The following is a 15,172-nucleotide window of genomic DNA, read 5'->3' as shown; positions in this document are numbered from 1 at the left end:
TACAGCTAGGATGCAGCACAGACTAGAGGCTCATAATAAGGTCTGGGAGCTATGGCAGGACCCAGCATGATCAGGTAACAAACCTATTTTGATGACTTCTCTACCCCCCTTTATTTTCTTTCTCCCCCTCCTTCTTCTCTTATAGAGTATTCTTGTGACTCTTACAGCCACATACAAAATGTTACAATTTATTAAATGATTCAGTGATGCATATTTGACAAAAAATGATGAAGCTGGATAATAGTATACTACTGTCCTTAACCACTTGCCGCCCGCCCTATAGCAAATGGACGGCGGCAAAGTGGTTTCATAATCCTGACCGGACGTCATATGACGTGATCAGGATTATGAGCCGCTGCGCGCCCCTGGGGGCGTGCATCGCGGCGATCGTTGTTGCGGGGTGTCAGTCTGACACCCGGCAACTACGATCTCGGTAAAGCGTCTCTGACGGAGACTCTTTACCACGTGATCAGCCGTGTCCAATCACGGCTGATCACAGTGTAAATAGGAAAAGCCGGTGATCGGCTTTTCCCCACTCGCGTCTGTCAGACGCGAGTAGAGGAGAGCCGATCGGCTGCTCCTCTGATGGGGGGGGTCTGTGCTGATCGATTATCAGCACAGCCCCCCCGAGGATGCCCACACTGGACCACCAGGGACGCCACCAGACCACCAGGGATGCCAAGGACAAGGTATGCCACCCTAGACCACCAGGGATTCTAGTCAGTGCCACAATGGATGCCAATCAGTGCCCATAATGGATGCCAATCAGTGCCCACAATGGGCATCACTGATTGGCATGCATTATTGATTGGCACTGATTGGCATCCATTAGTGCAATATATTATAATACAATGCCGCCTATCAGTTCCCATCTGTGCCGCCTATCAGTGCCTACCCATGCCCACCTGTGCCGCCTACCCATGCCCACCTGTGCCACCTACCCATGCCCACCTGTGCCGCCTACCCATGCCCACCTGTGCTGCCTAACCCATGCCCACCTGTGCCACTTATCCATGCCCATCCATGCCAATCCGTGCCAATTTGTGCCACCTATCAGTGCCCATCCGTGTCGCCCATCAGTGCCACCCATCAGTGCCGCCTATCAGTGCCACATATCGGTGTCCATCAATGCCACCTCATCAGTGCCACTTCATTGGTGCCACCTCATCGGTGCCCATCAGTGCCGCCTTATCATTGCCCATCAGTGTAACCCCATCAGTGCCCATCAGTGAAGGAGAAAACTTACTTATTTGCAAAGTTTTGAAACTGAAACAAAAAAAAAACATTTTTTTTTTCAAAATTTTCGGTATTTTTTTATTTGTTTAGCAAAAAATAAAAACCGTAGAGGTGATCAAATACCACCAAAGGAAAGCTCTATTTGTGGGAAAAAAATGATACAAATTTCATTTGGGTACAGTGTAGCATGACCGCGCAATTGTCATTCAAAGTGCGACAGCGCTGAAAGCTCAAAATTGGTCTGGGCAGGAAGGTGTTTAAGTGCCCGGTATTGAAGTGGTTAAGCACAACATCAGTATCCCTGAGTAATCACCTGAAAGCAATAGTGTGTACTACGATTTGCACCTTGAAATTATGTGCTTGTTTATACTGTATCGCAAATACAAACATTAATAAAATGTTATTTGGAAAAAAAGTCCCAAAAAAACACAAAAAACACTTCACATCAACTTCTGATTATTTTGTTACAAATGTCCCAAATCACACGAAGAAAAGAGGTAACAATGAAGGCAACTTCTAGTGCATTACCTAGAAATCTGCAATGGCAACTGGTCAGTACTTTATATTCAAACTGAGAAGTAAACTAAAAAGGAAGATGGCCTCTTACCAGACACAATGGACCCCAAGTTATAGGGATCAAGCTCACCTGATATGCACACTAATTAGCTGTGATTTTTCATCTGGTCCGCTCCAAACACTAGCCACTCTCCTCCGTAAAGGACAACAAGTCGTTTTAATAAATTTCCACCTTCCAGTCACTCTGCCTAATGCTTATCCAGTAGGTATAAAAGATTTAGAAGAAAAGGAACTTCATGGTGCAGTAGATAATGTTAGTTTATTCTATAAAATTATTTCTTAAGCACAGCAAAAAAATACGATACAAGGAACACAGCCACAAGTTTTTAGACTGCCTTGCCTGGGAATGGAGAATGGAGTTTATGGAATAAACTACCATTATTTATTGCACCATGAAGTTCCTTTTCTTCTAAATCTTGGCTAGTGTTTGGAGCGGACCAGATGGAACATCATAGCTGATTACTGTGCATATCAGGCGAGCTTGATCCATTTAACTTGGGGTCCATTGTGTCCGGATAAGCATTGGGCAGAGTGACTGGAAGGTGGAAATTTATTAAAACGTCTTGTTATCCTTGACGGAGGAGAGTGGCTAGTGTTTGGAGCGCATCAAATGGAACATCACAGCTGATTACTGTGCATATCAGGCGAGCTTGATCCTTATAACTTGAGGTCCATTGTGTCCGGTAAGAGGCCATCTGGCTTTTTAGTTTACTTCTCCACTTGGATATAAAGTACTGACCAGTTGCCATTGCAGATTTCTAGGTGCTGCACCAGAAGTTGCCTTCATTGGTACCTCTTTTCTTCGTGTGATTTTGAACTTTTGTAACAAAATAATCAGAAGTTGCTTTCATATGTCAAATTTTTTAAAACAATTTTTTGTGTTTCTTTGGGACTTTTTAAACACATTAATAATTGATTCACATGGATTAATTCACTTACATGTTATGTGTTTTACATGTTATGTGAAGAGAAGAAGAGAAAAGAAGAAGGCGGCGGCGACAGAAGACCGGACCAACGCTAGTAAAAGAGCTATAAGAAGATAGCGGAGAAAAACCGAAGAGCGGGACAAGACCCCTGAAGAGCTGGACAAGACCCCGAAGTCGGAAGAAGACCCCTGGACGGCGGAGGCGACGACGAAGAAGAAAGCCGGGCTCCTCCGCTAGTAAAAGAGCTAGCAGAAGATAGCGGAGGAGTCCGGCGAGAAGACTCCCCCCCCCAGACGGAAGAAGAGAAGACCACCGGAGCTGTCTAATAAATTATTTTAAAAACTTGTATTGTTTTTTTATTTACACTTTTTTTCACCAGGTGAATGGGTAGGGGTGCATCGTACCCCATACTCATTCACATAGGGTGGGGGCCAGTATCTGGGGGTCCCCTTATTAAAGGGGGCTCCCGGGTTTCCAATAAGCCCCCCCCGCCCGCAGTCGCACTTGAACATTGGGTGTTCCCCCATTCGCCAAATTTAGAATATTATAGGGAGTTCGCAGGAAATTCGAGTGCCTGCGGAACGCCCCATAATGCACTGTGAGACCATCAATACACTCCGAGATCGCAGTGCATTGATGGCTGCTGATTGGCCAAAGCATACACCTGACCTGCATGCTTTGGCCAATCACCACGCTACTGTTAGAGCCATGAATGGCCAAGGGCAGGGTGCCTTTAGCCAATCATGGCTCAGGGGGCTGAGTCCACGCCACACACTATGTAAAGCTGCTTACATGGTGGCCGTACATAGTGTAATGAATGAGAGCAGCAAAATTACATTTGTAAAGCAAAAAATTTCATTTAAAACTGTTCACTCTGTAATGTATTGCCAAATTCTGGCAATATACATAAAAAATCATTTAAATATACAGCGTGAGATCCCCCCAGTCCATTACAAGGCCCTTTGGGTCTGGTATGGATATTAAGGGGAACCGTGCGCTAAAAAAAAATTTTAAATGGTGTGAGGTCCCCCCAAAATTAATACCGGGCCCTTAGGGTCTGGTATGGATTTTAAGGGGAACCCCGCACCAAACTTTTTTTAAATGCCGTGGGGGTTCCCCCAAAATCCATACCAGACCCTTATCAGAGCACACAACCTGGCAGGCCGCAGGAAAAGGGGGGGATGAGAGAGCGCCCCCCCCCTCCTGAACCGTACCAGGCCACATGCCCTCAACATGGGGAGGGTGCTTTGGGGTCAAGAGCCTCTTCCCCACAACCCTTGCCTGGTAGTTGTGGTTGTCTGCGGGAGGGGGGCTTATCGGAATCTGGAAGCCCACTTTAACAAGGGGCCCCCAGATCTCAGCCCCCCCATGTGAATGGGTATCGAGTACATTGTACCCCTACACATTCATCAAAAAAGTGTCAAAAAAGTAAAAATGACAGTAGACAGTTTGGGACAATTCCTTCATTAAAAGAAGAAACAACAATGGCCTGCGATGTCCATTCATCTTCAATCACAGCATCTGACGTCCCGAGAAAAAAATGTAAAAATTGGATGACCCCGCCTCCCTCTGACGTTTCGTGATGTCACATGCCATCAGCTATATAACAGTTGTCAGCGCAAAAAAACTCCTCCCGTGTTTTTCCATTTTTTTTTCTCTGGACCATCGGACACTGTGATTGAAGATGAATGGACATTGCGGGACATCTTTTCTTCTTTTTTTAATAAAGGAATTGTCCTAAACTGTCTATTGTCATTTTTACTTTTTTTACACTTTTTTTGGTGAATGAGTAGGGGTACAATGTACCTGATACCCATTCACATGGGGGGGGGGGGCGGGATCTGTTGAGGGCATGTGGCCTGGTACAGTTCAGTAGGGGGGGCACTCTCTCGTTCCACCTCTTATCCTGCGGCCTGCCAGGTTGTGTGCTCAGATAAGGGTCTGGTATTGTTTTTGGGGGGACCCCATTTTTTTTCAGTGCGGGGTTCCCCTTAATATCCATACCAGACCTGAAGGGCTTAGTATGGATTTTGGGGGGACCCCCACGCAATGTTTGTTTTAAATTTTGGTGGTGGGTTCCCCTTAATATTCATACCAGACCCAAAGGGCCTGGCAATGGACTGGGGGGACTTTTTTTGCCTGGATTTGACAATAAATTACAGCCGCGAGCAGTTTTACATATTTTTTCCTTTAGAAATGTCATTTTGCTGTGGTACTGTTCTGAACATGGGAAAGATGCCCTACTTTACAGGCAGACTAAGGAGACCCCCCAGGCACCATATTTAAAGGAATATTTCATTTTTATTGTTTCAATTTAAGCATTATTAAAATCAATGCTCCTGAAAAAACTGCAGTTTTTTAAAACTTGTTATTGCATTGATACATGTCCCCTGGTGGAGGGTCTAGGTCCCCAAACACTTTTTATGGCAATAACTTACATATAAGCCTTTAAAATTAGCACTTTTGATTTTTCCTGTTCATGTCCCATAGACTTTAACGGTGTTCGCCTGTTCGTACTAATTTTTTTCCTGTTCGCAAGTTCTGGTGCGAACCGAACTGGGGGGGGGGGGTGTTCAGCTCATCCCTACATGCCACATCAGTGCTCACCAATGCCATATCAGTGCTCATCCTTGTCACATCAGTGCTCATCCATGCCTCATCCGTACCACATCAGTGCTCATCTATGCTTTATCAGTGCTCATCTGTGCTCATCCGTTCCACATCCATGTCAAATCAGTGCTCATCCATGCCTCATGCATGCCACATCAGTGCTCATGCATGCCACATCAGTGCTCATGCATGCCACATCAGTGCTCATCCATGCCACATCAGTGCCACTACGGTGCTAATCAGTGCCCTACAAAAGTGTAATAGGTAGTTAGGAAAATAGATGGGTAATTTATGTCCCTAGAACACCTGATGGTGTTTCCTGCATGTTGGGCCTCTGTATGTGCCCAGGCTGTGTAAAAGTCAAACATATGTGGTATCTCCATACTCAGGAGGAATAGCACAATGTATTTTGGGGTGTAATTTTTGCTTTGTAAATGCTATGTGTTAGAAATATCTTATAAATTAACAACTTTGTATAAAACAAAAAATATGTTTTCATTTTTTTTGCACATTTTCCAAAAACTTGTAGGAAAAATGACATTCAAAAGACTCATTATGCCTCATAGATTATGTGTTGGGGTGTTTGCTTTCCAAAATGGAGTAATTTTTTGAGCGTTTCCATTTTCCTGATGCTCCAGGGCCTTCAACAGTGTAATAGATAGTCAAGAAATTAAATGTGCTCCCTTCATGTTGGGCCATGTTATATGGCCAGGCTGTGAAAAGGTCTCACATGTGGTATTGCCATACCCACGAGGAATAGCATAATGTGTTTTGGGGTGTAGTTGCAAGCATGCATATGTGAGAGAAATAATCTATTAATATGACTTTTGTGGTAGTATGGTACCCCACCAGTGGAAGAATGCAGGGTTCTCAACCAGGCAGGTTGAGGGGCTCCAGGAACGTTGTTTATTTGTGAGGAAACTGGCTTTTCAGTTTCCTCTGTGTTTTCAAAAATCCAGTTTGGGACCTGGAGCCCGGAGATTCCATAGTGTTATGGGTGGGACGGAATCTCCAATCCTGGGACCGGGTTTTGGGAACAGCCAGAAGTCTGGCTGGATGATTGCACAGGTATGTCCTGGGTTTAAAACAGAGCCAAGACCATGGTTCTGGGCTCCACCCTCCCGAGGAGTCCAGGCGAGTAAGGGAGAAGAAGTGTGCATGTCTGCACAGGTCGGTCTGTCAGAGCAGACAGAGGGTCCAAGCTTGTGGGCTGAAAAAGAAGCTAGTAAAGAGTGCTGAGGTACTGGGTGTACAGGAACTCTGTTACAGAGGCAAGAGGGCTGCAACATAAGTCTGAGCAGCAGTGCTGCTAGAGAGAGCCAGGTGGCTTGGTATTTTTGGTTCTACTTACATTATGGCTGTGGAAAGCTGAAACCCCTGTGTGGGCAACTATTTTGTTATCGGACTTTTCTTTCTTTAATAAAAGTGGGCCTACAAGCCCTTAAAACGGCATATCTGGCGTGGACTCAGCTCACTGGTAAGCTCTACCTTTAAGCTAAAATAACCCCCAAATACTACAAGTGGTGGAGAATGCGGGCAGAAGACGGTGGAATCCGGGTCCTTGCTCTACAGTAAGTTCAAGTCAGGAACTATTGGCTGTGTGTGGAAGTGCAGCCAGGCAAAAGGCATTGCGTGTTGCAGGTGGTGTACCTGTGAATGAAAAGTCAAATATTTTTTTTTTGCTATGAACTATGTTTGTGTGCACTTGAGAATGACTTTTCCCTATATAGTGGGAATGCAAGGGTTAAAATCCAAATAGAACCTGTGTTGATGACTAAAAGTGTTGTGTCTAATGACTATCAGACTCAAGTTGACCATGGGCTAGGACAGCCTACAAATGCGAAAAATGTTATAAGTGTTACTGTTAATGAAAAGTTTAATGCTGTTGGGAAAACTTTTGCTCTGAAAGAACCTGGGGTTATCAAAAATGGGCCGTTGCCTGTAGCAACTGGTGGTAAGACAGCACAGTTGTCCACAGGAATCTCCAGGGAACTTCATGTGTTGGAGTCAGAGGTTGCCCTGGACAACTGCGATGTCACTCTGGTGGGACAGAATGGAACTGTACTGTGTAATGGTAATGTGTTAGTGCAGGCTGCTAGTACTAAAAATGTGCAGGTAAATGGTGGATTAACACAACCTGTGAAAAATGCAAAGGTGTGTGAGGCTTATGAAATGCAAGCAGAGAAAGGTGGTGAATATGGTGAATTGCAACCTGTGCTACCACAGTCTGACGTGATTTGCAATGACTGGTGTAATGAATCTGCAATTAAGCCAGTCTGTTCTTATGTGTCTCCTTGGGCAGAAGGATCGGTGCTGAGGAGTACCGCAGAAGGGAGCTCACATACAATAGATTGGAATAGTTGGGGTGAAAATCTTATCTCCCTGATAGATAAGGCTTTTATGCACAAAAATAAGGTGGACACGGTTTATGCTGGGCCAGCAGGAGGGGCTGCAGAACAGCCTGTACCTGAGGGTGCAGTGGCTGCTGCAGGGGTTAACCCTGGTGAGCAGGATGAACCAAATAAGGGCACAGCAGAGACATTGTCTGTGACCCACAAAACTGAGGTTGGCATGGAGTGTCAACGTGACATCACTGGTAATGTTCTGGAGCAGTTCACTGATGCTGAGCCTGAGAAGTTGGGTATGAGTCCAGCAATTGGCAGCGCTCTGGTGGAGCACCAGGCTGTGTTTACCTCCAGCTGCGAGGAGATTCTGTTAACCGTCGCAACTTTTCAAGTCTCAGCAAGTGAGTCTCTCTGCATCCCCAGGGTCATGAAAGTCCCCAGGAAGGACTTAGGTCTGGAGTCAAGGGCCTGGTTATTAACCAAAGCATTAAAAGAGACGCTTGAACTTTGGGATGTACAGCCAATCTATACTAGTGTGTCTCCTCCACAGTCTGATGGTCTGGTATTGCGGAGTACCACTAGGTGGAACACTGTATGGCAGGCTGTACAGAGCAAAGCAAAACAGGACAGGAATGGTTTATTCCTAAATTTGCTACTTTTGTTAAAAGTTGCCGCTACGTATGCTGCTAGATTAGATCCAGAAGAAATATTTGAGACAGATGTTGGAGAAGTTGAAAATAAGCATAAATTACCTGTGGTTACACCTCCTAACAGCCAGATGGGAAGCATTTCTGCTGCTATGGTCCAGTGTGGTGCTGGTCAGTTGGTGAAGGGCGTGTATACTGCACCAGTAGAAAAACCACATGAGGTGGAAGGGCCAGGTGTGGACCTGAAAGCAGCAGAGATCCTGACCAGGGCTCAAACAAAGGTGGTTAAAGAGACTGGGGTCCCCAGTCCAGTGCTTGGTTTAGGTGACAAACCTAATAAGGTCCCTGGGACAGGGGAATGGGCAAGGAGCGTGGTAAAAATTGTATGTGGATCAGACGAGAGCTTGCCTGTTCCGGTGGATAAAAATACAGATGGCATCAGAACGGGTCAAGTGGTAGGACAGCTGCCTGCAGAGTGGGTGAACCCAGGGGAGGTGGCGTCCTGTGAGGTTCCTGTGGGTGATGGCGGCCCTCTGGTATGTGTGCCCTCTGCAGACTCTGCCCTAGCAAATTTTGAAAAAAAAGGCATTGGTGACATGTGCAACATTGAGAGGTCTAATGTTGGTTTGAATATGTCTGTCAATGATGAACCAAATAATGTGTTAATGGTACATGATAATGTGGTGTCCAAAGGTACAGGTAAACCTGGTAATCAATTAGTGACTGCTGAGTCAGGTACTAGAAATAAGAGGTGGGTTTCCGTTCTAAACACTATAGAAATAGGCCCCCTACAGTCTCAGAACAGTACTGCTGAGAAAGTTTTGGGGAAACCTGGGAACCTGAAGCGTGGAGGCAGAAGGGTTGGTAGAAAGACCAACGGGAACCCATTAAGATTTCAGGAGAGGAAGTGCTTATGGAAATGCACTCGGAAGAAAAGTTGGGAAGGTTGCATCAAAGCTCATAGCAGAGTGACAGTAAGGCTTAGAGGGAGACACCAAAGGAGGCATTGGGTAGAGCTCCCCGTTAGGAGAAGCGAGGTTGGACAGGAGTTTACTTCTGTAAATGGTATCTGGCACAGAGGTGCCAAAAGTAACTTGGGTGTTCCGCCCTCTGGGTCGAAACAAAGGGGGGGGGGGGGTATGTGGTAGTATGGTACCCCACCAGTGGAAGAATGCACTGTTCTCAACCAGGCAGGTTGAGGGGCTCCAGGAACGTTGTTTATTTGTGAGGAAACTGGCTTTTCAGTTTCCTCTGTGTTTTCAAAAATCCAGTTTGGGACCTGGAGCCCGGAGATTCCATAGTGTTATGGGTGGGACGGAATCTCCAATCCTGGGACCGGGTTTTGGGAACAGCCAGAAGTCTGGCTGGATGATTGCATAGGTGGGTCCTGGGTTTAAAACAGAGCCAAGACCATGGTTCTGGGCTCCACCCTCCCGAGGAGTCCAGGCGAGTAAGGGAGAAGAAGTGTGCATGTCTGCACAGGTCGGTCTGTCAGAGCAGACAGAGGGTCCAAGCTTGTGGGCTGAAAAAGAAGCTAGTAAACAATGCTGAGGTACTGGGTGTACAGGAACTCTGTTACAGAGGCAAGAGGGCTGCAACATAAGTCTGAGCAGCAGTGCTGCTAGAGAGAGCCAGGTGGCTTGGTATTTTTGGTTCTACTTACATTATGGCTGTGGAAAGCTGAAACCCCTGTGTGGGCAACTATTTTGTTATCAGACTTTTCTTTCTTTAATAAAAGTGGGCCTACAAGCCCTTAAAACGGCATATCTGGCGTGGACTCAGCTCACTGGTAAGCTCTACCTTTAAGCTAAAATAACCCCCAAATACTACACTATTTTGTGAAAAAGAAGAAAAAAAATCATTTTGCAAAAAATTGTGGGAAAAATTACAACTTCAAAAAACTCACAATGCCTCTTACTAAATACCTTGGAATGTCTACTTTCCAAAAAGGGGTCATTTGGGGGGTGTTTGTACTGTCCTGGATTGTTAATGAAATGAGATCTGTCAGTGTGATCAATTTTCAGTGATTGGCACCATAGCATGTGGACGCTATAACTTTCACAAAAAACAAATAATATACACTACCGTTCAAAAGTTTGGGGTCACATGGAAATGTCCTTATTTTTGAAGGAAAAGCACTGTACTTTTCAATGAAGCTAACTTTAAACTAGTCCTAACTTTAAACAAATATACTCTATACATTGCTAATGTGGTAAATGACTATTCTAACTGCAAATGTCTAGTTTTTGTTGCAATATCTACATAGGTGTATAGAGGCCCATTTCCAGCAACTATCACTCCAGTGTTCTAATGGTACAATGTGTTTGCTCATTGGCTCAGAAGGCTAATTGATGATTAGCAAACCCTTGTGCAATCATGTTCACACATCTAAAAACAGTCTAGCTCCTTCCAGAAGCTACAAAACTGACCTTCCTGTGAGCAGATTGAGTTTCTGGAGCATCACATTTGTAGGGTCAATTAAACGCTCAAAATGGCCAGAAAAAGAGAACTTTCATCTGAAACTCGACAGTCTATTCTTGTTCTTAGAAATGAAGGCTATTCCATGTGAGAAATTGCAAAGAAATTGAAGATTTCCTACAACGGTGTGTACTACTCCCTTCAGAGGACAGCACAAACAGGCTCTAACCAGAGTAGAAAAAGAAGTGGGAGGCCGCGTTGCACAACTAAGCAAGAAGATAAGCACATTAGAGTCTCTAGTTTGAGAAACAGACGCCTCACAGGTCCCCAACTGGCATCTTCATTAAATAGTACCCGCAAAACACCAGTGTCAACATCTACAGTGAAGAGGCGGCTGCAGGATTTTGGGCTTCAGGGCAGAGTGGCAAAGAAAAAGCCATATCTGAGACTGGCCAATAAAAGAAAAAGATTAAGATGGGCAAAAGAACGCAGACATTGGACAGAGGAAGACTGGAAAAAAGTGTTGTGGACGGATGAATCCAAGTTTGAGGTGTTTGGATCACAAAGAAGAACGTTTGTGAGACGCAGAACAAATGAAAAGATGCTGGAAGAATGCCTGACGCCATCTGTTAAGCATGGTGGAGGTAATGTGATGGTCTGGGGTTGCTTTGGTGCTGGTAAGGTGGGAGCTTTGTACAGGGTAAAAGGGATTCTGAATAAGGAAGGCTATCACTCCATTTTGCAACGCCATGCCATACCCAGTGGACAGCGCTTGATTGGAGCCAATTTCATCCTACAACAGGACAATGACCCTAAACACACCTCCAAATTGTGCAAGAACTATTTACAGCAGAAGCAGGCAGCTGGTATTCTATCGGTAATGGAGTGGCCAGCACAGTCACCAGATCTGAACCCCATTGAGCTGTTGTGGGAGCAGCTTGACCGTATGGTACGCCAGAAGTGCCCATCCAACCAATCCAACTTGTGGGAGCTGCTTCTAGAAGCGTGGGGTGCAATTTCTCCAGCTTACCTCAATAAATTAACAGCTAGAATGCCAAAGGTGTGCAATGCTGTAATTGCTGCAAAAGGAGGATTCTTTGACGAAAGCAAAGTTTGATGTAAAAACAATGTTATTTCAAATACAAATCATTATTTCTAACCTTGTCAATGTCTTGACGTGCCGTGACGTAACGGTAGGACCCGAGGCTAACGAAGACACCAAAACAGACGCTCAGGCATTGAGATACGAGCTCCGCGCTCGTTTATACAACGCTTGCTTATACTACAGAAATGTGAGTGTTTTTAATATTTAAATAAAAATACCTTTTCCATTCAAAATACTACACTATGGTGGGCCTGTTTATCTCTTTTAAATACATATCGTGAATGATATAATCCGAGGCACCCAGTGAAGGAAAGGAAGAAAAGGAGTACTACCACCCCTCTCTCCCCCCTCATCCCCCTGGCTCCACTTAAAAGTGAATGAAAGTCCAGGATTGAACCGAGCTGAAGGGACTCTCCCCTCCTCTTAAAGATTACTCTGCTATACGCTGTATACCTTACAGCAGTAAGGTAATCACCCATTTTTTCCACGGGTGTCTAGGACACTGAAGATCTGATTTAATTTCTGCACTTAAAGGCACAGTGTCACTATAATACCAAGATCGCTATATATAGTATTCCAGCGAAGCACCTTTGCACGTTTGCACCAATATTTGCACACTGGATTAAGGACTAAAATTCAATATCGCACTTTATATTTATGTAGCCAGTTGGAATATTTGTATACACGTTACCTATATATCTTGAGTCATTTTTGCCTTATATGGCACATATATATCTTTAGTTAATTTTGCTTTATTTGTTCGCAATCTATCATCATTTTTTGAACCATTTACCTATACCTCATATTTATTGCACAAGTGATACAGTCACCTATTAGTTATAATTTTATATATATTTTTTGTTTTTTGATTTTGTGGTTTAGAGATTGTTTATTGTATCTCTCGTTGTTTTAAAACTATTATGCGTTTTAGACATACCGATTTAATTTATTGAATTAATTAATTTAAGATTATTCACTGATTGTTGCACTTTAATGCACTATATTGTTTATTGCTGGATATACAACTAATATTTTGGCAATACTGTGGTAATATACCAAAAAATATACTAGAGGTAGCGCAACACCACCCCCCTCCTTTCACAATGTCTTGACTCTATTTTCTATTCATTTCACAACGTATGGTGGTGAATAAGTGTGACTTTTCATGGAAAACACAAAATTGTTTGGGTGACCCCAAACTTTTGAACGGTAGTGTACTTTGGTTATTTTTACCACAGATATGTAGCAGTATACATTTTGGCCACAATTTATGGAGAGAAATTACTAATTTGCTCAATTTTATAACAGAAACGAAGAAAAATGAATTTTTTACCAAATTTTAGGTCTTTCATTTATAGCGCAAAAAATAAATAAAAAAAAAACTCAGTGGTGATTAAATACCACAGAAAGAAAGCTCTATTTATGTGGGCATAAAAAAAAGAAAAAAAATGTCATATGGGTACTGTGTTGCATAACTGAGTAATTGTCATTCAAAATGTGAGCACACCGAAAGCTGATAATTGGCCTGGTTAGGAATAAGTGCCTAGTGGGCTAGTGGCTAAGCAAGGTGGATTTCAGCAGGAAATCGGCTGATAGATTCCCTGCTGATCTCTGCCCCATGTGAAAAGGGTCTTAGTTCTATTTTAAGCTTAAAATATTTTTTTCTCACCAGAGGGTCCTGCAGGATGAATCCATGTTCCTCAGACACATAGCAATCTGCAAGATTTTGCTTTTCCATTCGTCTCCTTAGTCCTGGGCACGTCTTATCACCTTGGCTGCAAAATACCTTATGACAACCCGTCCCCCTGTCCCTTTATATAAGGCAGATGTGCTGATGAGACTAAAGGGTCAGAGTCTGAAACCAGTGGTATGACTGAGGCCAGGACAGATATACCATGTCAACATTCAGAAAATAAATTACAAGGACACAGAGGCTTAGAAAATAATAGAAAAACAGCTGTGCTGAAATTGAGTTTTTAAACAAACTGGAATATACCTGTAATTTTACTTAAAGCGGTTGTATACCCGCTAATGTGTTTTTTTTTTTTTGCTCACTTGCAAAGGAAAAGGCATAATGAGCTAGTATGCATCGCATACTAGCTCATTATGGAATACTTACCTTAGAACGAGGCCCCGACATCTGGCCCGATCCACACCGAGGGAGCTGACATGTTCCCTCTGCGTTTCTTCCGGGTATCGCGGCTCCGGCCACTAACACCGGCATAGCCGCGAGAAATTTCTTACCGGCAGGGTCCGGCGTCTGCTTGGCTTTCAGCCGAGAATCACCTGTGCGCATGCGCCGCTGTAGGTTAAAGTCCCAAAAATTACTATACAACCACTTTAACACAGAACTGTTTACAGCACCTATACAAAGCGTTTGACCCCTTGGACATTTTCATGCTTTGTTGTAGAGCATTTATAAGAGAAGTGTGTTTTTTTTTTGTTAAATCATGCTTACCTAGGTGGATGCTGCATCAATACAATGCTACAACCGCCCTCCACAAGGCTCCTGGGTGGATCCTGACCACATGGTCATGATCTTTCCCCAGCCAGGACCGGTGTCCTATCAGATACTGTCCCCCATCAAATAGTGTCTGCCGAGAAGCCAAACATCTCCGAAGAAGAACGGCGCCTGCGCACTGTGCCCAGGTTCAAGCCCCACCATCCAAGTGGACATAGAGTTAGAATATAAAAGAGCCGAGCGAAGCAAGGCCGTGCCCGAAGTGTGGCGAACGAAGCGAGCGCGCGAGGGGTCCTCTTACTATCTGCAACCCTATGTCCACTTGGATGGTGGGGCTTCAACCTGGACTCTTCTTCTTCTTCGGGGATGTTCACTTCTCCTTGTCCCCCATACTGCGCAAGCGCTGCGCCTGCGCAGTACGGCCCGGACCTAACGGATAGGCGGGCACTTTGTGTCAGAACACCAGCTCTGTGATGAAAGCCAACATCGGGCCGCACGTGTGGCTTTAATCAATCATTTTGTTATGTTTTTATTCTCCATATAACGGGTTCTTTGCCTAAATTTTTTCTGCCAATAGATGTCCCTCTTTCCCATCTTAGAAAGTTGGGGGATATGATTTAATTTTATTTTATTTTTATTTTTTTCACTGATCAACAGAAATATACTCTTTAGTGTCCATTCAGGGCTTGTTTACACCAGATATAGTCAGGTGCATTTTTTAAATGCAGTATTAATGGAGTACAATTGCAAATGCAAAAAAAGATGAATTAATGAGCCTAGTATCATTGTCAATTTCCTTTTTGGCTGGGCGGTAGTTAGCTCTGAATGTATAGTTTTGTACTTGTTTT

The 15,172-nt window shown here is 44.1% G+C and overlaps 1 protein-coding gene across 2 annotated transcripts in view; it reads right to left on the bottom strand.

Moving 5' to 3' along the window:
- The window catches only part of IDO2 (indoleamine 2,3-dioxygenase 2), a 110,310-nt gene extending 96,622 nt beyond the window's left edge, over positions 1-13,688 (bottom strand). For both annotated transcript variants that reach the window (XM_077469706.1, XM_077469707.1), the window contains exon 1: positions 13,533-13,688. In XM_077469706.1, the coding sequence (XP_077325832.1) occupies positions 13,533-13,601 (69 nt within the window). In that variant the 5' untranslated portion in view covers positions 13,602-13,688. The remainder of the gene's footprint in view (positions 1-13,532) is intronic.
- Between the last annotated feature and the right edge of the window lie 1,484 nt (positions 13,689-15,172).

This window comes from Lithobates pipiens, unplaced genomic scaffold, assembly GCF_037356315.1.
Source record: "Lithobates pipiens isolate NorthernLeopardFrog02 unplaced genomic scaffold, aLitPip1_a1.2 Scaffold_8, whole genome shotgun sequence".
Taxonomy (NCBI): Eukaryota; Metazoa; Chordata; class Amphibia; order Anura; family Ranidae; genus Lithobates; species Lithobates pipiens.
Note: the sequence above shows the minus strand (reverse complement) of the source record. Positions and strands in the feature narration are given on the sequence as shown.